Here is a 27,651-nt window from a genome sequence, read left to right as displayed (position 1 = left end):
CGTAGGCAGGAGGGCAAGGTCAGCAAAATCCGGCCCATTGTGACAGACAAAATGTTGATCATGTAGGATTAAGTACTTGCAATTCGCAATTTGATTTCAGAAGCCATGAATATTACTTACCTTCATGTAGCATCAGTGTTTATTATGTTAGAATAAATTTAAAAGGATAAACATTACCAAGTAAAACTTTAGCTACAAGAGAAACCGTTAACTTTCTCCTTTGAAAGTAATCTTACAAGCTGTGGTAGACAACATGGTTCCAAGAAGAGCAACATTATTTTATTTTTCTTCCTTCCAATACAAAAACCAAGAGTTTATAAAAGGTTAGTTGGATTACAAACTCACTTTAAGACTCTAAGATCCAATTATAGCAAATTGGAAAGACATTTCTAAATGTGGAAAGTTGGCAATACCTCTGTAATTTTACTGCTCAGATGTGGTCAAAGGAGGAAACCCTCTGACTTATGCGTTCCAGCACCAATTAAGCTAGGACCATTTACATTCATATCCTTTCCCCTGACCTACATTTAAAAGTCGCCCCATTTAATATAAATCGTGTTTATTGAATGCAAGTGTAATTAAAAAAAACATTCATAAGGCACACATCATTTAACATGAAAAAGATAATGAAATAACTTTTCTGTCCACATAAAAGGCTGCTTTGAAAAATAAAATCAATTGGTTTCTTCCAATTGCTGCTAGATCTAAAGCTTATGATTTGCAATTTGGAACTAAAATGTTGGCTTGAAGGAGGAATAGCAATAAGAAAATGGCAAAGAGGGTTTTTTAGTTGGATATTAAACAAATCGATCAAACGTAACAGGGATATGGGATAATTGGCATTTATGAACCAATTTTTACCATTATTTTCAAGTACAATATGGCCAATCAAACAGATTCTATTTATCTCCACCCATTCTATAATCATATCCATCTGATATGAAATGCACAATTTCACTTTTGATTTAACAAATGTCTTTGTACTGATATGTAATGGATCATGGTGATACACTGATATCATTTGTACAATTATACCCAAGTTCAGTTTTACATTTATCTGTCTAAGAACAATTTTAATCCAGGCACTAAATTGCTTGCTTAGATAAATTCCACTAATGGATTTACTCAATTGCAGTGCAATAATCCTCACTTTTCCTAATACCCATAAATTGTGATTAAAATGAGATATCTTTGTACACTGTAGTCTTTTCCTCCAGAAAAAGCAGAATATTTCCTTTTGTAAGATATAATAAATGTAAGAAAATGATTTAAATACTGAGTTGTAAGAATTTAATTGTTCTGTTCTTGTGCATATGATAATAAAACACTCTTGACTCGTAATATTGTCAAGATCAAGTCTGAGTGACACACAGTGCACTTTAAACAGTACGAACTACAGCAGCCAGATGTTCACAATGAAACAGGTTTCTTTGGGCTTACCTTTTAGTGGAAGATATGGATCTAATTCCTTTGTCCTATTCAATTAGCTACTCAGATTCTATTACAGGTTGGATTGTTTCTACAAACCAAGATCTAAGTTGATCAGATTGCATGCAATGAAACAACATCTGAATCCAAAAGAAAGAAAAATGAATATTTAATCAAAAAATATTTGTTTTGTTTCCTTGCCGAAATATCATGTTTGTTTCCTTTCAGATACATTCCCCTGTAATTCCATGTACAATGGAACACAGGACTACATGATCTCTGTTTTCAGAGCATGTTCAGAGCACAAACCCCCAAGTAATCATTAATAGCAGGTACATGTGTGTTTAATGAATCCCTCCAAAAACAAATGTGTATTCCTGCATATATTTTCTGTACATAAAGGATCTTAGAAATTGAGTTAAATGTGCTGAATGCAATTTTTTATTTCATTATTCTCCAGTTTGGGTGCAACCAACAGCAAGGCCCATGATCTTATGTTGCAAGTGGAGAGCCTAGTCTGAAAATCACTTACATTGGTCTAACTGTCTCAGTCATTCCCTCTGAATGTGGCTTCTCTTCTATTGGACGCCATGGCATCTTCAAGCATTATAATGCCACTAATATCACGGTTATAGATAAGGAAGACCATAGCAGTTCATCTCACCACAACCCTTTCCCAAAGCACTCCCCAAACTAGAAATATCATACAATTTTCCCCTTCCACTGCAGCATTTAATTGTATCTTTGCAGCATCTAGTTGTCGAAATGCAACTGTTTCGCACATTACTAGTTAAACCAGCAATTAGGTTTAAGTGTTGAACTCATCCACAATGCAATAGTAAACATACTTCATTTGTGGCACAAAATGGTTTTCATCCCGGCTGTAGTTCGGTTATGTATTGTAAAAAACAAGAGTTTATAACAATAAAATATATTTGTATCCCTGAATGCAAAAACAAACATTTCATATAAATACTGTAAGACAGTAACAATATGCATGTAGAAAAGGCATAATAGAAGATGACAGTGTGGAATGAGTGTTGATAATCATTAGGCAAATCTGTTTAGTCTTCGCTGCCTTATTTCCTCTTCATTCAGATGTTGTGGATTCCCAACGCCGTATGATCTTCTGCTATTACTACCGGTCCCTGAAAAACATAAAAAGATGAGTGACTCAGATTATAATTGAAACTGACTTGAAACACAGTATACTTGCTTTAAGACTTCCACAGTCACTCGGGTTAATTACTACTTGTACCAGCTTCCATTCCTATTCACTGACTAAAGAGCTGCCAAAGCCATTATTCCCTTCGCTTGAAGAACTAAAGACATGTTTTTTAGTGGAACAACATATATCGAGGCTGCAAAATATGTATAATAATGCACATAGTTCTTATTACACAAGAACATTGAAATTAAAAAATGAGAACGTTGATTTGTACTTTAAGAAAAGCCTGTAAATCCACTACTCCCACTGCCAAACCTTCCCCATCAAAAGTACAAGAACTTTCACCCCAAGCTATTGTAAAGCAGTAAGTCCTTCAGCTTAGAGGTAAGTGGAAGTGACATCCGACACAGCACCAGAGGGTGACGTTGCCAGATGAACACAAGGTTAATTTCCAACTGCAACAATGAAGATGAACCTTCTGCTCCAGCTGGTGGGCAGAACACAAGGGAACGAGAAAGAGGTAGTGGAAGCATTAATGTGAAGTTATTGGGATGATTTTATTTTCGAAAAATCTGTTGGGAGGCATGGATGAGTTGAGCCAACGTGCCTGTTTTCATGTTGTATGACTCCAAGACTATAACTACAAGGGGCTGTTCCACTGCGACGACCTAATCCGTGAGTTAAGAAGAGTATCTTCGACCTTCACGCTCGAGGGCACTCGCCTGGAAAACCTCGAGCTGGATCGACCGTCTGCGTTGAAACCGCGAGGTGGATCGACCAACCGCGCACACACACACACACACACACACATCGCAAAGGCGGGGGCCAGGGAAATCGGGGGAGCGCTGTCTGAAATTCACACCCGCGATGAAGAGGACGGTAAAAGACGGCTGGCACAGTGTACGGTAAGTCCTTTAGAAAGCACGGGGGGGGGGGGGGGGGGAGAAGGGGAGAGAGCGGAAGAGAAGGGGGGAGAGGAGTGGAGACACTTTTAAGAATATAATATAAAAGCTTTATTTCAGACACAGGTCCATATAACACATCATACAGTATAAGGAGATACAAAAAATACATTAAAAATTGCATATTAGCCTATAAGATATACAAGCTATTGCACCAATGCCATCTTAGCCTAGAAGTGAATCTATAGCAGCTTTTCAGAGGGCTGACTAGGGCTTCAATTATGTGGTTCTCTGACTTGTCCAGGCGACACATAAAACTAAACATCAGCTGTCTTAAGAGTGCCTCACAGGTTGGCACTCTAGTGGACACAAACAATTGACCGGCACTATGCCACCTAGGGACACGAAGCAGCAACCTCATTGCATCATTGTATGCTACCTTGAGCCTCTGCATACTCTTTTTCTTATAGTTAGACCACAATGAAGTTTAACGGGCATTTTACCTACTGGTCAGTTTTCCTTGGTCCTGAAAACTCCAATGGGCCAATCAAAATGCCCGGTCAGCGAAGGAGATTGCCTATGGCTGCCCTCGACTGCCTGCAACTAAATAGCGACCCCACTCCACTGCACTACTAGTTAAAAAGAACCATGCCCTCCAAATTTTACTAGCGGAAAACCTTCCAACATGCTGAAATTTTTCCTACGACCTAGCTGAGGCCGCGAGTGTGCGGGAACTTCCCTCGAGCATGAAGGAGTTCCAGTGACCCCATAGGACCTTCTAGGACCTTGCGTCCACCATGCTGTGAGTTTGAGTCGAGGGCAAACTGGTCTAAACTCGCAGATTAGGTCGCCGCATTGGGACAGCCCCTTAAGACTACTAACAAAATAAAATTACTGCACAGAAAGGCAGCCACATGAAGCATTTGTCTCTCCTGACTTAGAGATTCTCCTCCACCCATTTAATATCCTGGCTGATTGAATAGTCACAGGTGAAAAATGCAGGAGCAGCATGTGATCATTTCCTTGGACCTATTCCTGGTCCATCACATATGAAGTGGAAATGCCTTTTTACATGAAAATTCCCAGGTTATGTAATGGCTCCCAGATACTTAAACATCACAGTATTAAACCACAGGTTTTCCATGCAAAATCGCTTAACACTAACTCTTTGCAAACCATGGATAACACTGCTATAACCTCAGAAAGATTGGAAGCATATTATTCCATATTATCTGGATATGGTAACATTCGGTAGGCGGCGCGGCTCGGGGCCAGCAGCGGCCTCTGCAGCCTGTCCGCGTTTTTATTATTTTTGTCTGTGTTTTTATGTAGTGTTTGTTATTTTATGTTGGGGGGGTGTGTGTGTGGGGGGGGGGGGGGTGGGGGTGGGAGGGGGGGGGGGGGAAACTTTTGAATCTCTCCCTGCACTGGAGACCCGACCTTTTCTCGTCGGGTCTCAGTCGTCGTTGAGGCCGCAACGAGGAGCGGCCTCCAACAGGAAGAGACCGGGGACTCAGGTGTCGACTCACCGTTGCCGTCGCGGAGCTGGCCGAGTCCGGAGCGGTGGAGGAGCGCTGCTGCTGCTGATGCTGTTGCTGCTGCTGCTGCTGCTGCTGCTGCCGGAGAGTCGGAGGCTCTCTACAGGTCTGTGGACGACGGCGCCGGGAGCCCACGGCTCCCTGGAGGGAGACCGCTTTTCGGGGCTTCTGCGGCGGCGACTTCTCCCGCCCGAGTTGCGGGGTCGAAGAGCTCCTGGAGCGGGGCCTAACACCACTGCCCCGCGCGGCTGGGAATGGTCGCGGGACTTTGCGAGCGCACACCGGGGGTTCCAACATCAAGACCCGGTGTGCGACCTCGCACCACCTGGCGTGGCTTTAATGGCCGCGGGGCCATCGCCATCGCCAGCCGGGGGCTATGAAACTCTGACATCGGGGGGGGGGGGGAGAGTGCATGGAGGAGAGAGAGTTTATTTGGCCTTCCATCACAGCTATGTGATGGATGTTTATGTTAAATGTAATTATGTTGTGCCTGAGGTCTATTTGTGTGTAATGTATGACTGCAGAAACAGCATTTCGTTTGGACCTCCAGGGGTCCAAATGACAATTAAATTGACTCTTGACTCTTGTGGTTCAGTTACTGGATCCAGATACATTGGTAGTGACCAATGTCAGATGCATAAATTCAATATGACCCCATCAAAGCTGAGAAAGTCAAATACAACTATTTAAATAAATTTAAACAAAATATAAAAGTTTGCTTCAGTAATAGTGCCGATTATCATAAAGATTTATCTGGTTCACTAATGCCCTTAATGAAATTATATCTGCCATCCTTATCTGATCTGGGCAATATACAACTCCAAACCCAGTAATACAGTTAAATCCTAACTCTCTCTTCAGTTCAGCGACATCCACATCTCATGAATGAAAAAACTCTCCATCTTTCCTTGTTGTGAAACCAGATTTTTGGTTGCATGTCAATATTAAATTAAAACACATCTTAATGTTTTATTTAATGCATCTCCACACTAGTATTGTTCAATAGAAAACAGTAAAACCCTGGGAAATTAATAGTGGAGGAAAAGCAGATGTGATTTTACCAATGACTGGCAAGGAAAGGCGGATTGGACTCTGCCTTTTCCGAATAACCATCCGTTGACATTGGGCATCGTAAATCCTATTTGCAGATCGTCAGCCTACTCGAACAATGCTGGGGTCTTCCTGATTTTATCAAAAAGACCCTACTTTATCCGACCTTATCACGGAGAGATCATTGATGATGTTGTGATGAGGTAGTCCTTGGTCCAAGACTGTTCAGAGGAACCCTACCCTAAGGGACTACTGAGGTAAACAACTGAAATGATCTTTCTTTCTGTTTGGTTGCTCCCTTAGTGTTCTCTAAGTTATCCTTTACTTTATGTCAAAGTAATGTTATGTCTGCGCGCCGCACAGATTATGTCAAAGTCACTCACTTACTTCATCTCTGTAATCTATACATAACTAAAACTCTGATCTTGTTATCTTCCGGTTTGGCAGTTTCCTATTTGCGCAAAAACGTTTTGCGATAGTGCTACGATTTTTTGCGAGTGCACCGTTTCTTTCCGATCAGTTGAATGTCGTAAAAGTTAGTGAGGTTTAAAAATCATAAAAACCGCGCCGCGCAGATTAGTCTCTTCCCCGTCACTCCCTGGGACGGTCCGTCCCTTCCTGCGCTTTTACTGGAGCTTAGGATGGCCGGCGGAGGTTTCCAACTGGACTTTCGGAGGGACCCAAAGCAGCCCTGCCCCAGGCAGCAGCCCCGCCCCAGGCAGCAGCCTCGCCCCAGGCAGCAGCCCAGCGTCGGAGACCCGACGCAGCCCAGCCCAGCTTGGGAGACCCAGCTCGGAGTGGGAGATGTCGCCAAATAGAAAGCGGAGACTCTGATCCCGGTGTAGGAGAAGGACCACTGCCCGCTGTGAGTCCCCATCGTACCGCCAATTCCAGCCACTACCTTTCTGGTCCCCCTCGATGGCTCCTCCCCCCTCCCCCTGATGCCCCCCATGGCTCCTCCCCCGTCTTTTCTCCGAACTCACTCCCCCCCACCCACACAGCCCGCCCGCCCACATACCCCTCCCCCTACAAGCCCCCCTGCCAATACTACCCCACCCACACACAACCCCCGCCCACACACCCACACCCCCTCACTCCACACACCCCGCCGCCCATACACCCTCCCACACATGAACAGGAGGGGGAGGGAGTGCTCGGGGATGAGGGGAAATGAGCCGCGCCTGTGCAGTTAAGGGCTATGGGTGATTGGTGGAATATTGCGCTGGGGGAACGTGTTGCGTTAGGGGAATGGGTGAGTGAGTGGTGGAATATTGCATTGGGGAACGTGTTGCGTTGGGAGACCAGGCCTCCTGTGTGACTGGGAGCATATGTCCCGTGTAAAGCTGAGTGTTCATTTCAAAACCCAAACCAAGCTTTGATAACCAGGTTTCTAATAACTACGAAGGCACAAGAGACTGCAGCTTCTGGAATCTGGAGCAAAAAAATATCTGTTGGAGGAAAACTGATAACTATGTTTTCATTGACAGCACTGGTACTGAAGTTTTGCAGTAGTTTATTGATGATTGATAGAAGTTGATAGAAAGATAATTTGCCAGGTGCTTCTGCCTAGTTCTGATCAATACGATCTAGGCTTCCATAATGCCAAAGTGGGAACAGCTTGGTCAGATAAACAGCTAGTACCTGAACACTAGTCATCACTGCCACAAAATGACTGGTGCTTTCAGTCATTTCTTCTTATCATCTGAAAGGAACCACATTGGCTAAAAAATTGGCCACTATGAAGGTGTTATGGCTAAGATTGAACTGGCATTTTGCACTTATGGCTGAAGATATTTGCTAGTTCTTCAACCTTCATAAAATTACGCTGCGACTTTAAAACAAGGCATTTGTATTTTGCATTTCATCAGCTCATAAATAATTTAGCCACGTATTCTCCCAAATGTTAAGGATTGGAACATCTGCAGTAAAATATGAGCATTAAAATTATACATTTCAATACCCCTTCCCAGGCACAAACCCCCCCCCAAATCATAAGTATTTGTGGAGGTGGTCAACATTTCCATCAGTTACATTTCTGAAGACGCATTCCTCCCACTTACTTTCATTACTTTTGTAAGTTAAACTGAGAAATTAAATTCTTTGCTGGCTGGACCTTTGGTCTGACAACAATGGAAGAAATGTGTACCTAGAGCACTTTCCATAACCTCAGGAGGTCTAAAATATTTCATTATATTGTTTCGAATCCTGCTGTGCGTGAGTTGGATAAAACTTTTCTTCATTTCTAAAAAAGTTCAACCAGCATGCATAAAATCAGTAATGGGTGGAACGGACTGAAGAGATACCGATATACTAACCGTAGTTCCACAGTTGTAACTTACAGCATAAAGTTGTACTGCAATTTAATATATAATGTGACCTCTACGTATTAGGCCTTCACCACTGAATACGAGGATTAAAAATATTTATGGAAAGCTGTTTGACTTATTTTGATCTATTTACATAGAAAACACTCTCATCCCAATGCTACAAGCTGAATGTTTTTAAATAATTCAAGGATATCCGACTGCACTATTCCATCTTGCAATTCACTAAAGTATTTGTTATTCTGTTGTCTGCTTAATTTCCTAATATCAGTGCTCATGTGCCTCTTAGTTGATTGAAACCACGTCTTTTTGCCCTTCACTGTTTACTTTGAGTAAATTCCAGTTTTCTATTCTATTTTTTACAGCTACAACATTACTTTGTGGACACATACCGCCTCAAAACACTGACATCAGCAATCAATACAAAGTTGATACTAAAGTTCAACTATTTGGTGAAAAGTAACACAGGACCTTCTCACAAGACATATCTTTAACACTGGATTTCTGTCCAAATCAGGGTGGTCCAGTTTGGACTGAGCAACTTTAATGCAACCTCACTAAAGAATGTACAAGTTAGAAGGAACTGACCACCCAGCTCTTCTAGTTTACCATTTAATAAATTCACAGATGATCAGATTGCAATCTCAATCTCATCACCGTCAATGCTCAGCAACCTCTGCCCCCTTGCTTACCAGGTATCTATTTATCTCTGCCATGAATATTCAAGGATATTGCTTCCATCATCCTTGGGCGATGGGAATGAGATGAGAGGATGAGAGCTCCAAAGACTCGCAACGCTCTCACAAAAACATTTTACCTCATCTCTTAAATGGGCAAAAATGTATTTTTAAATCGTAACAACTCCCAGATCTAGATTCTTCTACATGAAGAAAAGCTCTCTTCCACTCCAAGTATTAGTCCAGTGTATCACTTACATGCAAGTGTCTGGTAATGACAATATCCAACAAGAGAAAATCCAACTATCACCCTCTGACTTTCAATGGCGCTACCATCACTATCAGTATCCTGAACTGTTCTGGAGTTGCCATATACAAAATGTGGTGATAGGTGCAGGTCAGGTGCTAGGAATCCTACAGTGAGTAACTCACCTCCTAAAGGGCCTGTCCTTGGCATGCAAATTACGCGACCTCGTGGTCGTGTTGAGCCGCGACGGTCCCGCGAAGGTCACGTGCAATTTCATGCGTACGCACAGCCGTCTGGAGTGCGTGACGTCATTTGAAGATGGACACAAAGCTGGAGTAACTCAGCGGGACCGGCAGCATCTCTGGAGAGAAGGAATGGGTGACGTTTCGTGTCGAGTCTGAAAAGAAGGGTCTTGACCTGAAACATCACCCATTCCATCTCTCCACAGATGCTGCCGGTCCTGCTGAGTTACTCCTGGCTTTTGTGTCTATCATCAATTTTCTTGGCCCCGCTCTGGGAGTAGAAGTGGGGGCGGATCCGGATCCGCAACGGCCGTGAGCCCCAGGCCGAGTTTGGCGATCGCTTGCCTGCTTCTGCTGCTTGCTGTTGGTGAGATGTTGCATCGTGCCAGGGTCTTGGGCCTGTCCCACTTTGGCCGTCAGTTCCGCGAAGATTTCGTTCGCTACAAAAATTTCGGAGCCCCGCACGATGCCGCGCACAACTACATACCCCTCCGCGTTTCTCAGTGGGACCGGCCCTGCGCGGCCATACGATGCCCGTGCGCCTCAATGCGACCACGAGGTCGCGGAATTTGCGTGCCAAGGACACGTAAGTGGGACAGGCCCTTAACTCCCCAAAGCCTATCCTGCATCTACAAGGTTTAAGTCAGGAGTGTGAGGGAATCTCCTCTACATGCCTGGATGAGTGCAGCTTATAAGTAAGTTATGTTCATAAGTTCATACGAGCAGAATTAGGCCATTCAGCCCATCTCACCTACTCTGCCATTCAATCATGGCTGATCTATCTTTCCCTCTCAACCCCATTCTCCTGCCTTCTCCCCATAAGCCTTGAAACCCTCACTGATCAAGAAACTGTCAATCTCTACCTTAAAAATACCCAATGACTTGGCCTCCACAGCCATCGGTGGCAACAAATTCCACTGACTAAAGAAATTCCTCCTCATCTCCTCTCTAAAGGTATCCATTTATTCTGAGGCCAAGCCCTCTTGTCCTAGACTCTCCCACTCGTGGAATCATCGTCTCCACATCCACTCTAGTAAGTAAGGCCTTTTACTATTCGGTAAGTTTCAATGACGCATTTTTATGGACGCACCTGGAACTTTTAACTTTTAACTGATTTTGGAGAGTCAAATGCAACGAAATTTCGTTCAAGGTGCACTGTGTCTAGGTGTATATCTGAATGACAATAAAGTTTTCATTCATTCAGATTCCCCCTCATTTTTCTAAACTGCAGCGAATACAGGCCCAGTCCTGTCAAACGGACATCATATGCTTCAATTACACTCAAGTAGCTTGACGCCGTATAGGACATACCAATCTGCTTGATGGGCAGCAGTTCAAGAAGGTAACACCATCAACTTCTCAAGGCTAATAGGAATGGGACAATTAAATAAGCTGGCAGGAAGCATTTGTGGAGGACATGGACAGTTATGTTTCAGATTGGAATCCTCCTTCACACTCAGATTTAGCTTTTTATTACCAACTTAATAAAAATCCCCATCCAAATTAATGCAACCTCCAGCCAAAAGATTAATTTTTCAATAATCCCTTCCCGTACCCTCAATGAAATGTCTATAAATCTTGGGTGTTTCATTCATTAGATCTTCGAGTAATTTAAATCCGCTCCTTCCTAACATGTATAACGCCAATAACAAACATCTTAGGATTTTTTTCCGTAAATTACCATGAAAGTCAAAATCATTGGAAAGATTTTTGTAAATATTTCCTTTTCCCCACCACCATCTTTGATTACCACAGGGCACTGATTCCCTGAATTCCATTGTAAACCACAACCAGTCATTGGAAGATAATCAAATCCAATTTCCTGCGACTTCCTTTCACCCACAAGGGGAATGCCCTTCATCTCCATTTCTTGCCCCCTTAAAAACGATATTGGTTGGTTTAAGGGAAAACCTCACAAAAACACAATCACTGGCTTGCCTTCAGAGCCTTCTAGCCTCTCCTAATTAATTCTACTTTTTTTTCCCCCAAACAAAGACATCCCATCCTGGTCATTCCTACTTCTCCTGCTCCCATCGGGCAGAAGATACAGAAGCTTGAAAGCGCTTATCACCAGACTCGGGAATAACTTCTTTCCCTCTATTATCAGGCTTCTAAACGATCCTTCCATCAGCTAGAGTACACCCTGATTTGCCTCTACCCCACTGTGGATATTGGACTTTGTCTCTGGAAATGGTCACTGCAATGCTGAGAACTATTTTGCATTCTGTATCTTTCCCTTTGCTCTACCTATCATACTCGAGTTTCGCTTGATTGTATTTATGTATAGTGTTATTTGCCTTGAATGGATAGCATGCAGTAACATAGCTCTTCACTGTTCCGCAGCACACATGACAATAATAAACCTAAACCATAAGAGGAGGCATGAAAACAATGTTAACAGGTTTCTAGTTTAAACAAAGTCAATCAGTGATGGAAGAGTTAATATCTCTACGGTATTTTACATTCTTTGGTTGGAATAATCTGGATTTCATCTGTATAGATATGGAATTCCTGAGGCATTGCGAGTGACTTAAGAGTATGTATTGCTGGGTCTCCAGTGGAGGCCCCGTGTTTTGTGAGTGAAGTGATTAGATCCAGATGTTTTCTAGCTCCTTAATTAATGGGAATATATCTCTCTCTGCCAAGACAAAAAGGTTACTGTTAGCCACATTGAAAATATTAATCTCACAGTAATACAGGGAAACCCAACTTCTGATTTTTAATTGCAAAAAATATGATGCGCTTCATGTCAAAGCATGTGTTGTGTGTATAATACTGGGTCCACAACACAGAACTAAAACGATTCAGACCTTGTCATCAAAACCACGTGGAACGTGAGTATTTAAAAATTACCACATTGTTCCATGAATCTGGTTCTTTTCAAGACCCAATATATCTTAATCCTTACCCACTCTAAACCTATATCCTATTTTCTATAATGCTTCCTGAATCAGAAATATATCTGTCAAGTGAACACTTCTACTTGCAGTACCAGCCAAGGGTGCAATGTGCAATCCAGTATTAACCATTGCACCACCTTCAGAACAAAGTGCGATCCAATCCTACTAATCTGTGTATACTTCTACAGCCTATTATACTGAATAGCTAAAGGTAGGCTGGACAGCAACAATCTTTCCCCAGGGTGGAAATGCCATGGACTAGAGGACATATCTTTAGGGTGAGAGGGTTGAAATATAAAGGAGATGTGAGAGGCAAGTTTTTTTTTTGTAAGAGATACAAGATACAATTTAATTGTCATTTGGACCCCTTGAGGTCCAAACGAAATGCCGTTTCTGCAGCCATACATTACAAACAAATAGACCCAAGACACAACATAATTTACATAAACATCCATCACATCGTTGTGATGGAAGGCCAAAAAAACTTATCTCTCCACTGCACTCTCTCCCCCCCCCCCGATGTCAGTCAAAGTCAAAGTCAAAGCCCCCGCTGGACAATTGTCCCGCGGCCATTAAAGCCACGCCAACAATCTGTTAGAGCCCCCGGCGGGCGCTCGCAGAGTCCCGCGGCCATGCCCCGCTCCAGGAGCTCTTCATCGGGCGGGACTCGCCGTTGCGAGAGCCCTGAAAAGCGGTCTCCATCCAGGGAGCCGCGGGCTCCCGGTACCGCCGTCCACCAACCTGCAGTTGAAGCCTCCAACTCTCCGGAGGGTCGGGCCGCAGCAGCAGCAGCAGCAGCGCGCCTCCACCGCTCCACCCGCTCCGGACTCGGGCCAGCCCTGCGACGGCGACGGTGAGTCGTCAGCACCCAGAGTCCCCGGTCTCTTCCTGTTGGAGGCCGCTCCTCGTTGCAGCCCCAACGATAACAGAGACCCGACAAGAAAGTCGGGTCTCCCGTGCAGGGAGAGATTTAAAAGTTTCCCCCTCCCTCCCACCCCACCCCCCCCCACCCACACCCCAACAAAAAATAACAAAAACTACATAAAAACATAGACAGAAAATAATAAAAACGCGGACGGGCTGCAGAGGCCGCTGCTGATGGTGCGTGTCTGGAACTTGCTGCCGGGGGTGGTAGTGGAGGCACATATAATGGAGGCATTTAAGAAGCTTTTAGATAGGCACATGGATATGCAGGGAACAGAGATATATGGATCACATGCAGGAGAGTATAATTAGTTTAATTTGGCATCATGATTGTGGATATTATGGGCCGAAGGGCCTGAATCTGTGTTGTAATTTTCTACACTCAACGTAGCCCTTTAAATATTTTGTATAATTTCAATGAAACTCGTTTTTATTCTTCCAAGCTTCCAAAAAGATAGGACCACTTTATTCAACCTGTCTTGCAGTAGCAACTGTTTCATTCCAGAAGACAATTTAATGAATCTTTGCTGCCCCTTTAATAAACCAAGCATGGTCCTCCCTTAGTAGGAATACGGACTTTTACTGTCTCACCAATGTTCTATAATAGTAGTAAGACTTCCATACTTTAATCTCCAATCTCCTTGTATAATGGTTAACAGCTGATGTGTCTTCCCAATTGCTTGCACATTGGCATTATGACTCACTTATAAGGATATTCAAATCCCTCTGCATCCAAAGATTTACTCATCCCTCTTGCTTTAAAAGCAGAATTGGAAAATTTGAGGTCCAAAACATTATAGATTACTGCATTCAGAATGCATATCCACGTACTTTACAATTCAAGAAACAAGAGACTATAGTTGCTGGAATCGAGAGCAAATCCTGGTCCTGGTGCAGGGTCTCTATTTGAGATGTTGACCATTCCTTTGCCTCCACAGAAGATGTCGCCTGCCTGACCTGCTGAGCTCCTCCAGCAGCACTTAAAAAAAAAAATATCCAATAACGTCTGTGCCTGCTCATTTAAAAAAAATTAAATTAATGAATCTGCTTCCCTTTCTGAGGCTATTCATTACAAAATCATGGAATGCAAGCCACCAATTTGAGTAGATTTGGCATCATATAGCTTCCTTGGTTAAAAAAAACTGATGAAATGCATTACTCTCCTCACTCTCCTTCGATCATAACTGTATATCTGTCACCTGTTATGTTTCTCCTATTCCTGTCTCTAACAGATCCACATTTATTTTTTCTGATATATTCCTTAGACAATTCAGTTTTCATATTTTTCTCATTTATTACCATATTCTATTTCATGTTCTAAAAATTCTTTGTCAATCTTTCCCTTATTTCAAAAACCCTCAAAGCTTACATTTTATGGTCTTTTCAGCAACGTTGCGAGCTTCATTCAAACTAATCCTCGATTTTCTTCCGGCTGGTTATAATTGGACTACATATTACTGTGGAGATTGTATTCCAAAAGTGTGTATACATTGGGATTCAGAATTTCTTTACGTGCTCAACATTCCCCAGGTACTACTCTAACTTCTAACTAAATTTCAAAATGTAACCTGGCCAACTCATCCCTTATACCTCTGTAATAAGCTATTAAAATTCACGACTCTAAAATCACATTCTCCCAATCATCCTTTGCTACACGATTAACTATGTTTCACTACAGAACGTTAAATCTGAAATAGCTTGTCCATTGTATTACAGTGCTCTTCACTCTAATACAGCCCAGCCTTAATCCTGTCACAGTAACAATCCAGTTAGCATATTTCACATAATGCATAAATAGGTGGTCTGTGATGTGAGTACTATCTAAACCAATTAATTTAAGTAACAAACTTAACTGGAGGGTTATAAATAATGAGCACCCATATATTTTCTGCAGAAAATTAATTTGTATCCATTTATTTTCCATATACCATTGACCATGATCCTACAATAACAATAAGCATAAAACCTGCGTAATTGCTACCTTGAGATATTCAAAAGTTTGTGAGAATAAAAAAGCAAAGAGTATTTGTGAAGAATCTACCTGGATAGTTCTCTTGCATCACTCCAACAGTAGGTGAAACAAGGACAGAGAGATCTGGCATATGTACAAGTCTTTATTCTGCCAACAGGTGGCAGTAAAGATAGCAGTTTCGGAAATTTAGCTGGAATCTGCGATAACGACAACGTCAACAAAGCCTCAGCACAATAAGCAGATTTCATTATCGTTCAAGAAATGTATTCACAAAAGCATCAGAGAGAAGCCAAGGCAATGGACACCAGCAATCAGTGTATTGTTGATCTGGCTGAGCAAATGAGGATGGGATTAGCTGCCCAGTGCCAGCAGTTTCTTTAGGCATTTGTTCATCACAGAATGTGCTGTGGAATGAATGACCAATGAGATCCGTAATAATCCTGATTGAATTGAGAACTCAAACTTGCTGAAGTGGACTAACTTTTAATAACAAAATAAAAAGTGCTACGTAGCCACATTCTGGGATGATGACTAACTATTGGCAAATCCTTAACACGTGCTCTCTTTCACTATATGCACTTGGCACAAATACTTCTGAACCATTTTATTACAGATGCTTAACAACAATGTGTCTGCTCTGTTACCTCAAAAAACATGGCAGTACTATGTTCTAGGGAGGATCAATTTAGGGCAGGAGGTTAGAGACCAGTGATTTTGTCACAACTTAATACTTAGAAGGCATAACATGACTCTGAAGTTTATAGCACTACCTGCACTTTAAACTTTCTTTCTGTATTTCACAGATAGTAAAGTTGGGGTTATCAGGATAAAAATGGATGGAACAAGTAGGTGGAAGACAGTCAGTCCCTGGGAATATGGCTTCTGAGTGGCTTGTTATTATCTCAACCCTCAACCTGCAAAAAACAGGTTTGAACAGGTTGTGGAACCTTCACAGTCACAAATAAACAACTAGCACAGAACTATGCATGAAATGAAAGTATCTTCTTTGAAGGTTTTTCTGCAGAAACACCTTCAGGTTCCTCGGCATTTATATCACCAGCAACCTAACCTGGTCTCATCACATTGATGTGGTGAGTGAGAAATTGTATCTGAAAAGATTCAGAAGTCCAAGAGGATTCTCTTGAAATTCTGCAAATGCACTGTAGAAGTTATTCTGCCAGGATGCATCTCAACTGCTCTGCGATTGACTGCCTGAATCGGCAGGGAGTGGTGAACACAGCCCAGTCGATCATGGGGTTGTTACTTCATTCCATCCAGTCTATCATCACAGTGCATTGCATTAGGAAGGCTGGAAGTATTGGCTAGGATAACCATTCCATTTTCTCCCTTTTACCTTCTGGTAGAAAATCCGACAGCTTGAAAGCCTGAGCATTCGGACTTCAGAAGAGCCTCTTCCCCACTGCTATCGCACTCCTGAACCCAATACCTCTTTCACACCCCTTTCCAGAGGTGCTGCTGCTCTTGCCTCTACCTCATGACATTATTCTATGATTGCACTTTAATTTGGTTTGTACTACTTTGGATTGCACCACATGCTTACACCATTCCGCAGTTTTGCACTCATCATTGAATTTATTCAATTTTTCAATGCTGCATGTAAACTGTTGGCTGTGCTTCAAGTGAACACGAAATGTCATTGCATCCTGGTGCATATGACAACAAACTAATCTGAATCTAATGTTGGGAAGTTGGTCTAGGCGAGAACTCTGAAATTGGTTCATTGATCATGCCAGGAGATTTGGAGGTTGTTGCAAAAACAACAAACTTGGTATATCTCCACAGTTTTAAACCCATGCTGCAAGTAGTCCATGTCTCTGAAGCTTTTTGGAGTAAGGGCATTACTGCTTCGAGTAGACCGTGAACTTTGTAGGATTTTTGTTCTTGCATACATAGATACATAGACAATAGGTGCAAAAGTAGACCATTCGGCCCTTTGAGCCAGCACCGCAATTCAAATGTGACCATAGCTGATCATTCACAATCAGTATCCCATTGCTGCCTTCTCCCCATATCCATTGATTTCGCTAGCCCCAAGATTTAACTCTCTCTTGAATACATCCAGTGAATTGGCCTCCACTGCCTTCTGAGGCAGAGAATTCCACAGATTCACAACTCTATGTGAAAACGTTTTTTCCTCATCTCTATTCTAAATGGCCTACCCCTTATTCTTAAACTGCGGCCCCTGGTTCTGGACTCCCACAACATCGGGAACATTTTTCCTGCATCTAGCTTGGCCAATCCAGTGTCACGTTTCTATGATGAAAATACTTTCCAACTATGTTTATAAAAAAGAGTGCAAAAGTAGAGAGGAAGATAAAAGCAGATCAAAAACAACAATTTTAAAACAGGATAAAAAGGCAATGAGCCACAAAGTTAACTGATTTACTTGGTTGAGATATCACAGCAGATGGGAAGTTTGTTTTTGAGGAAAGTTATTTATAAAACAAAAAGGTGTTTTAAGGCTAAACTTTACAAGATCTCACTCCTTTTGTGACATCTAACTGGAGTACTATGGAGAATCAGGCTTGATGAACCACCACCTAATTTGCAGCATTCTTGTGAAAACAAGGATGCTAAAATCACTGTTAAGAATTTGAGTTTTAGTTGACAATTAAATGAGTTTATCGAGCTTGCAACACTTATATAATGATCGACAGGTGGTCAATAGTACACTTACTTACATAATGAGGGTAGTTTATAGGCACTGTTATTGAAATGTGCCAGCATCCTGTACCTTGTTTCTTGTACTGATGCCAGTGAAAACTCAATAGCAATAAGGCCATAATAGCAATACTTGCTGCAGAACCTTAATCACAATTGTTTCAATATCCAAGATCAAAATTGTAGTCTAAATATGTTACAGCCGTAGCTTCTAATGCAACAAACCATCAAGAATTATAACATAGCAGAATAATGAGAAAAAAAATGAAGCACCAGTTTCATAGTCTGCAGTTCATGGGAGAGTGGAGTTCTCCCCATATTTACACTTCCAGAAAATTGGCTCCTTTATTCTGCTGACGTACTCTTAATCCAATTGAATCAAAATATGCTCAGCAGTAACATCAACAGTTCATTTTAAATGATGAATGCATAATTAAGTAACTCCATTGCCGTTAATGTAGATTAACAGCTATTTCATTGCAAACTGGAACAAGCCGAGTTGCTGGGAGGTAGGAAACCTTTCAATCTCACCAGCGTTTAAACCTGCTTCTGCATGCAATTTGCACTGACAGTTCCTAATGTGCAATCTCCTGCAGTCATTATTACCAGAGAAAGCACAGCAACTAGCAGAAAGCCAGTCTTCCACAACCCTACCTGCAGCCAGAAAATAGCTGTTGCATCAGCTGCACTGTGATTACTGATAATAAAGTCAAAATACAATGTCACGTCCAGCATTGCGCAAAATGCAAAGTGCTTTGTATTTTGCCCAAGATTTCAGCATCTGCAACTCCTTGCATCTCAGCATTGCACATCCTGGCCCATTCATTAGATTTTTCCACGCGGACATGAGAAAAACAAACAGTAATGAGGGACGGAGATTGAGAAGATTATATTGACAGGGTTAAATGATTTATGCTGCTCTATTTCCAACTTGCGATTATTAATCTCCTCACAAGATTCAGGAAATCAAGATCTTCATCTTTACCATGGACTCAGAACTTTGTGCCACTAATTTTCTATATCTTGATAATGGCTAATGGCAGAAGTGGAAACAAGTGGACCCGTTGATCCTCTCAGGAAATATCAGTGAAATTAAAGTGTACAGAGTAAGAACTAAGAAGGGCAAATTGGAGTTGAAATGTGTGCAGAAAAAGAAAAAGGAGACAAAACACTGGGCTAAGAGAAAAAAAATATTTAAAAATCTTCATATGGATTATGGATAGGAATTAGATGACACATTTAATTGTTCCATTTCCAGTCCATAGAGTAACATGGCAGGATCAAAACCCTCACCAAAGAGGAAGCTCAATGTACTATTAAGTAGTAGATCCATAAGAGATTAATTCAAATTTACTGCACAAATACAGTAATTTCTTGAAACTTATGGAGAGTGATTGCAAACTGCTAAATTGGGGGGGGGGGGGGGGGGGGAATTCAAATTATGCAAAGATTTACAGTGATTCACAACTCAAAACTCTATTCTCCCTAAATTCTGGACAATTTACACAGGACTCACAGTGTAAGCATTACTCTTGCCAATATTTTTCAAAAGATTCTGCACTGACCACTCAAACCATTTGCCAAATTAGCTTTCTTTTGATGTTATGACCCAAGTACTTTGTATCCGAGACAAATTGTCAAGACTAGTTTGCAAATATGTAAAACAGCCGTAGTTCAACATAGTTAGAGATCAGATGGTGGAGCCACATATATTACAGGGCACCAAGAACTATTTTGCACTTTACAAACTCATCCGTTCTAAAGTGCAGCATGACCTCTCATTTCAGAAAGTGAAGGGGGTGTGGCTGGTATAAATTAAGATGGACGAGAAAAAATCCGATCAACAAAGATCTGCATTATCCCAGCTTCTGCAAGACCTGCCATTATCCTGTGTTATTTAAAACTACAATGGAATTGGGATCTCTCCAACTCCCATCAACATCTATGTTCAAATTATTTTATGACCAGAATTGTCACAAATTGATTATACCAGTAGGGATAAAAATGCATTGTTATAGACGTGGGTACATTATTGCACGAATAACTGATGTTACAATAATCATACAACAAGCCTGGGTTGTGGATTGGCTTGTGCAGTTTAGATAACGTGTGTTTGTTGTGAAAACTGTAGTTACTGGCCAGGTAAAAATAAGTTTATTTTCACAGTATAAACAAGGCTAAGTGAAGAACACTGAATGTCAGACAGAATAGAGAACAGTTAACACATGAAGGAGTCAGGAATTCAAGTGTTGAATGAGCGACAGGTGCAAGAAAAATATTTATAGGTACCACAGCCACGGCAATAGATCTTTAAGACTACAGAGCCTTTTTGTGTACAAGCTAGTCTTTTCCATTATTTCTGGAAACTCAGCAGTCTAAAGATTGAATTAAATATTATTGTCATAGGTTCTGCGTCACCTGACAATATATGGAGGAGCCGATGGTCCATTTCAAAGTACCTGCAACTACACGTGGAAATTTGCAGAACCACGGGACCCACAATTAAAACCCCACAATTCCATCCTGGAGTCATGATGGAATTCACTTTAAAAATTAAATGGAACAAACGTACAAATGCCTGTAATTAGTCATGGAGTCCTAGAGTCAGAGTGATACAGTGTGGAAACAGGCCCTTCAACTTGCCAACATGTCCCAGCTACATTAGTTCCACCTGCCTGCGCTTGGTCCATCTATATTATTACTAAAATAGTGGTCATCTTGACAACTTCTGCTTTGCTTTTTAAAAAAAAATAATTTGTGCAAAACGGTACCCTATATCACTAGGATTTATTTACCACCTCACTCACTGTTCTCATTGTTCTCCTCTGCTCCAAGCGCACCAAGTTTTGTTCCGATCGGTGGAATATTACAAACGTTATGAAGGTTTTAAAATTTGTGAGCAGCAGTTTGGTCTTCTCGCCTGTCAGTCACCATGAAGGTAACGCCCCTTCAGGGCGAGGAGAATAAAGTCCTGGAGGCGGGGCTGAGTCCACAAGCCGTGTGGAGTCAGGGGAAGCCACTGTATGTAGTCGGGAGAAACAGCTGTGTGGGGTCGGGGGGGAGCCGCTGTGTGGAGTCGGGGAAGCTAATGAGTGGAGTCGGGCAAGCTACACGCTGGTGGTGCCCTGGCCGGTAAATTCCCTCCCCCCCACACACACCCCCTCCCCGCCAGAACACACGGATCCCACAATTTTAAACCCCATTCCCTTCCCCACACCACCACACACCTCCACCCCAATGCAGAAACTTGTCGAATGCCTTACTGAAATCCATGTACACAACATCTACAGCTCTACCCCTCATCGACCTTTTTGGTCACATCTTCAAAAAAATCAATCAGATTTGAGAGACACGATCTCCCACGTACAAAACCATGCTGACTATCCCTAATCAGTCCTTGCCCTTGCCCATCCAAATGGCTGTATAACCTGTACCTCTGAATACTCTCTACTAACTTTCAACTACAGATGTCAAGCTCACCGGCTTATAATTCCCAACATTTTCCCTGCTGCCCTTCTTGAAAAGAGGCAGAACATTTGCCACCCTCCAGTCTTCCGGCATCTCTCCTGTAAATTTCATCCAGGGCTCCCGATAACTGAACTATTAGCAATCATCTGGAATAGGTGCTCAATATCTCCATTTAAAAGTGCGAAATGTTAACTTAATTTCAATTAAAAAGATATTGATTAATGGATCAGCAAACTGATCCAACTGGGTTGAATGATTCTTTAGGGAAGAAAGCAGTTTTAAAACTATCTGCAATAATCAACAAGGGAGGCACAGTGTCACAGCAGTAGGTCTGCTGCCTCACAGCACCAGAGACCCAGGTTTGAACCTGACTTTAGTGCTGTCAGTGTAAGTTTGCCTATTCTCCCTGTGACCATATAGGTTTCAGGTGATCCGGTTTCCTCTCATATTCCAAAGATGCACAGGTCTGTAGTTTAATTGGCCCAAGGGAGTAGGATGTGAAAGTCGGATAACATAGAACTAGTGTATGGGTGATCGATGGTCGGCGGGAAATCGGTGGGATGAAGGGTCTGTTTCCATGCTGTATCTCTAAATTAAACACGTTCCACACCAATGGAGTTAATTTAAGTGCCTGCTGAAATGGCACAGGACTGCAATGGTAAAGGTGACATAAATACGTGATTGTTTAAGAGCCATAACCTGAGGTGTTTTAAAAGAGTGAATTTGATCTATGTGGCTGAAGAAGAATCACCAATATTCAAGCAATACTGGAATAGATGAGTGTTCCTAACAAGGGCATAGGTCAATCAGCCTTTGATTTGTTTTGTTTTTATATTCCTGGAGACAATAAGAAACCTTAATGAATTTTCGGCTGATTTACACGCGGTCCATTTAAGAAACTGTATGTCCAAAACAACCAAGTGAATTTGACCTCATGATTATTCATGCTATTGGAACAATGCTCAGCGTCAGCAAACTTCAAGAAAGACTATAAACTTATTTGAACTATTCAGAAATATTGGGGCCCGAGTTGTAATACCTTGAACATGCAAAATTAACACTGTACATCAGTTATAATTAACAATACAATAATATGAAGAACACCCTTCAGTATAATGTCCCGGCCAGCCCCACCAGCAGACCTGGACAGAAGATCGAGGTCCCGCCCGGAAGGTAGAGTTCGCCCACTGCGGACCGAGGAAGGGGGACTTGCCTGGCCCGTCTGCCAGAGACCGGGGACTCGCCTGCCACAGATGGAGGATCTACCCGGTAGACCTGACTTACCCACCGCGGATGAAGGATCCCCGCCCAGAAGATCAGGCTTGCTCACCTGGAGTGGAAGGAGTCGGACGGAGGGCCAGTAAGCAGACCAGCTGTGGGAGGAAGTGTATTACATCGACGGTGGAGTGGGCCTCCCAGAGGCCAAGAACGTGGACTGCACACGGCCTACAGCGATGGAGCAGTGGCAAGAAAATACCACGGCTACGCTTGGCCAGGCCGACCCTGCAAGGCTGCCATGACAACGGGCCTTCTTGGTCAGGACAAGAACTCTGCACTTACAACAACTGGGACTTGAAAATGGCGCCAAACTGATGACTCTGTATACTATCTCAGTGTACTACTGCTATACACTTATACTGTATCTGAAATGCTTATCTAAGATATATCTAAGTGCCTGCGTATAGTGATACTTGTACTGAACTGTATACAAAAATGAAATTTCACTGTACCTCAGTACATGTGACAAATAAAGTACCATATCATACCGATTAAATCAATACAAGGTAATAAAGATGAAAACAACTGAGTTTAGAGCATTATCCCAGTTGTTACTCAGGTGCATTCTCAGAGACACAATATTGAAATAACTAAATCTTCACAAAGGGGATAGGATAGCTTTGGTAGAAAAACTGCATGCTAGAAAACAACTGGCAATATCCAGGGCTGTGATTTTAACATGTGGTGATCAGGTTGGATTTGTTCAGTGTTGAGAGATTTAATGGGCGTGAAACAAATACACCACTTACAGAGCAAATGCCCATCGCTTCGATAATCAAAATTCAAAACATTTCAGGAAAAGATGTACAAAAAACATTTTTTTCTGTGGTTCGTAGAGAAACATTGCTATACGCCACAAAAATCTATGTTCTGCAACACCAAGATGTATTTTTTAAAACCTCCCTTCGTCCATTCACTAAAATATTTAAACAAATGTGAACAGTCTCCAAAACCTCACAGACCTAAACTAACCAAGCTATCTTGCCTTAATTCAACGCAGAAGCAGCTGAATAGTTGCAGTTGTATGATTATATCGTTGTTTAGAATCTTAGTGTGATTATATTGTCAAAGCTAGTGTTTTAAAATCAGTGCTAAACAAGAGAATGACTTGTTAATCAATTTCAGGTGGTATTTATGAGTCTCAGCTTTAAGCAATAAACAATAGGTGCAGGAGTAGGCCATTCGGTCCCTCAAGCCAGCACCGCCATTCAATGTGATCATGGCTGATCATGGCTGATCCACAACCAGTACCCCGTTCCTATTTTCTCCCCATATCCCTTGACTCCACTATATTTAAGAGCTCTGTCTAGCTCTCTCTTGAAAGCATCCAGAGAACCGGCCTCCACCTCCCTCTGAGGCAGAGAATTCTAAAGACTCGCAACTCACTGTGTGAAAAAGTTTTTCCTCATATCCGTTCTAAATGGCTTACTCCTTATTCTTAAACTGTGGCCCCTGGTTCTGCACTCCCCCAACATCGGGAACATGTTTCCTGCCTCAAGCGTGTCCAAACCATTAATAATCTTATATGTTTCAATAAGATACCCTCACATCCTTCTAAATTCCAGAGTACACAGGCCCAGCCGCTCCATTCTATCAACATATGACAGTCCTACCATCCAGGAATTAACTTGGTGAACCTACGCTGCACTCCCTCAATAGCAAGAACGTCCTTCCTCAAATTGGGAGACCAAAAATGCACACAATACTCCAGGTATGGTCTCACTAGGGCCTTGTACAACTACAGAAGGACCTCTTTGCTCCTACACTCAACTCCTCTTGTAATCAAGGCCAATATGCATTTTGCTTTCTTCACTGTCTGCAGAATCTGCATGCTTACTTTCATTGACTGATGAACAAGGATCCCCAGATTCCATTGTACTCCCCCCTTTCCCCAACTTGACTCAATTTAGATAATAATCGCATTCTTGTTTTTGCAACCAAAATGGATAACCTCACCTTTAGGTCTGAAGTCACATAATGGGCCAGACTGGTTAAGGACAGTAGATTTTCTCCTTGACGGCCATTAACGAATGATATGGATTTTTACTACAATCCAGTAGCTTTATGGCCACCATTAATTAATGTTACAATTATTATTCAAAAATGCATACCATTAATTGAATTTAAATTCCACACCAAAGACAACTCTATTATTAAGCCATGCCTCCAGTTTACATGCAAGGTAATTTAAGCATTGCACCATGCTCCAGGTGCTTCACATTGGGGATGGGCCACCCATTATGCTATCTGCAGATTAAATGTGGATTTTAAGAGAAAATACAAAAGCACAATGTCAATCCCACAATCAATTACAAATATAATGGAAAAATATTGTAATTGGGCCTGAAAAAAAAAAAATTCTATAATTGGGAGAGACGAAGTAACAATCCAAAAAATATTCACCAATTTGTATTACATGACTGGTGCTTTGTTAAAGTATTAACATATCATCACATTCATATTACATAAACAAATTATTTTGTAATAGGCTATGTGATATGGAAACCAAGTTGAACAACCTAAAAAATAGAAGCAACTATTGGGGTGTACGACCTACTGTCATCATCTAAGCTTGCCCGAATTGCTTCCTCCAATTGTTCCTCTTCGGTCATTCCTCCTGAATAATCATGCCTCTCTGTGTTGGATGCGGCATCATTTCTAGAAGCACGGTACCCAGAAGAACCTAAGGTTTGCAAAGACAGTTTATTATCAAAACAACACATTGATGCAGGGAAAATTATGTACGTTTTAATTCAAAGTGCAATGAGTAAACCCAAAGATCCTGTTTAATCCCTAGTCAGTGTTGAAGTGATTGATGTGAACCACCTTCTTGAATGACTACAGTCCTGCAATCCTACTGAGGAGGGAGCTCCAAGATCTAGAACTACAGAAGTTCCCACATCCTCCAAGGACATTGAGATATAGGGAAATTTGCTGCTGCGACTTGACTGAGTCGCAGGCTTTAATTAAGTTGTTACTATTGTTGACATTGGTGAGGGGTGAGAGGGGTGAGAGGGGAGAAAGGTAGAGGGGCGAGAGGAGAGAAAGGGAAAGGAGCAAAATGAGAGAAATCTGGAAAGAAAATACAATAGCTTATCTACAGGAAAGAAGGCAAGCATAGTCCAAGTTCAATCTGAAGAGGTAACAGAAGGGTTGATATATTATACAGCGATTTCAGCAAGGCAGCAACAGCTGGCCTTAACATGTCTTCTCCAAGATGATCACACAACAATTCTTGGGAATATTTCCCCTTTTCCCAATCCCAATTAGAAAATCAAATGTGAAATTATCTTAGGACAGTAAATATAAACAAACCTTGGTTATTGAATCTTGTTTGTTGCCTTGGAAAGCTACTTAATGAAACTATATCTGTCAAATAAAAACAGTAAAAATCTATTAGGGAGGACTGTGGTTGTAAAACATTTGTGCTAACACCATTTGAGATAAGTTCATTCTGGAAAATGCATTCATTATAAATTGTTCAAAAATACGTAAGTAATGCAAGAATAACATATCATATCTATTTTGAACATAATCAGGCAAAGGTTAGCTAATCTACCAGTGTTTTATGTTCCCTTTATGACATGAGAAGCCATTGGCCCATCATGTCTATGCTAGCCCTCAGAGTAGGCCCATCACTTCCATTCCTCCACTTTCTTCTCTGGAACATATTTCCTTTCACCTGCCCATCAACCTCCCCCAATTCTCTTGCCACGCACCAACGTCATGGGTGTTTTACAGTGGCCAATTAAACAACCAGCACATTGCACTGATATAAGAAAAGCATCCAGGGAAAACACAGGCAGTCAAATGGAGATTATGCACACTGCACACACTTTCAGGGCTGAATCTGAGTAACAGGAGCAGTACGATAGCTGTACTACCTGCAGTGCCATTATGCCAAGTGTTCCTGTCAAAGCACTATTTACTTTAATTGACTCCTACATGGTCTTGCTTAATGGATGAAAAAAATATTTTTCTTTCCTCCATTAAATAATCAGTGAGATTTAGCACCGGGAACATTTCTATTCACTTAGGTTATGACAGAGGATCTTCCTTAATTATATTCTTTATTATGTGAGTAAAGCTCAATTCATACTATAAAAATAAATGGATTAACAGCTGCCTTAAAAAGGAAGTGCTAAGAGGGATTAGCACCACCATTTCGACAGGCTCCATCAAAAGGTTGATACACGGAACGGCAGATGCTGGTTTATTCACGGTCTCGCCCCAAAACGTTGCCTAACCATGTTCTCCAGAAATGCTGCCTGAACCACTGAATTACGGCACTATATGTCTTTTTAAAAAATATCAATAGGTTGTCCAATGGACAATATTTCACAATTGCTTGGAGTGGTGCAGGATTATATTAAGAAACACAGTCCCATAAACTATTTTACAGCATTTATAAAATTGAAGCAAATGACTTTGTTTTTGTACTGACTTCCTGTGCAGTCTTTAGCGATCATGGATTGCTGTAATATATACTTGAGATAATTATGTTCTGTGCTGCATGATAATTTGAAAAGTAGAAAATGCATTCTGGTGACTAATGAAAGGTTTTGAAACAAACAGTGAATTGTACTTTGATCAAGGGTGGAGAATTGTAGCCTACCAGCACAAATTTGCATCAATTGCTTCAAGGGTCCGTTGATGTATATTAGCCCAACAATGATACCGGAAAGATGGCCAACAAAAGATGACCTAGGAAAAGAAAAGCAAGTTCTTACCAAAAGCCTTAGAATGACACTGATTGAAAACTGTATGCAAAACTGTTACTCTAGCAATTTTAATTAAGTTTCTTTGCTTCCTTTTTTTTTAAAGAAAGTTGAGCCCATTCTTAGGAAGTCT

General features: G+C 41.6%; 1 protein-coding gene across 7 annotated transcripts in view; it reads right to left on the bottom strand.

The window, feature by feature from the left end:
* Positions 1–257: 257 nt before the first annotated feature.
* rhbdd1 (rhomboid domain containing 1) overlaps positions 258–27,651 on the bottom strand; it is a 61,733-nt gene continuing 34,339 nt past the window's right edge. For 6 of the 7 annotated variants that reach the window (XM_055645620.1, XM_055645623.1, XM_055645622.1 and 3 more), the window contains 4 exons: positions 27,416–27,504; positions 26,116–26,169; positions 25,358–25,483; positions 258–2,576 (listed from right to left, as the gene is read on the bottom strand). In XM_055645620.1, coding sequence (XP_055501595.1) covers positions 2,479–2,576; positions 25,358–25,483; positions 26,116–26,169; positions 27,416–27,504 — 367 coding nt within the window. In that variant the 3' untranslated portion in view covers positions 258–2,478. Of the gene's footprint in view, positions 2,577–25,353; positions 25,484–26,115; positions 26,170–27,415; positions 27,505–27,651 lie in introns of all 7 variants that reach the window. The other variant, XM_055645626.1, reaches the window with a different exon arrangement.

This window comes from Leucoraja erinacea, chromosome 14 (assembly GCF_028641065.1).
Source record: "Leucoraja erinacea ecotype New England chromosome 14, Leri_hhj_1, whole genome shotgun sequence".
Taxonomy (NCBI): Eukaryota; Metazoa; Chordata; class Chondrichthyes; order Rajiformes; family Rajidae; genus Leucoraja; species Leucoraja erinaceus.
This window is presented reverse-complemented; position numbering and strand designations above follow the sequence as displayed.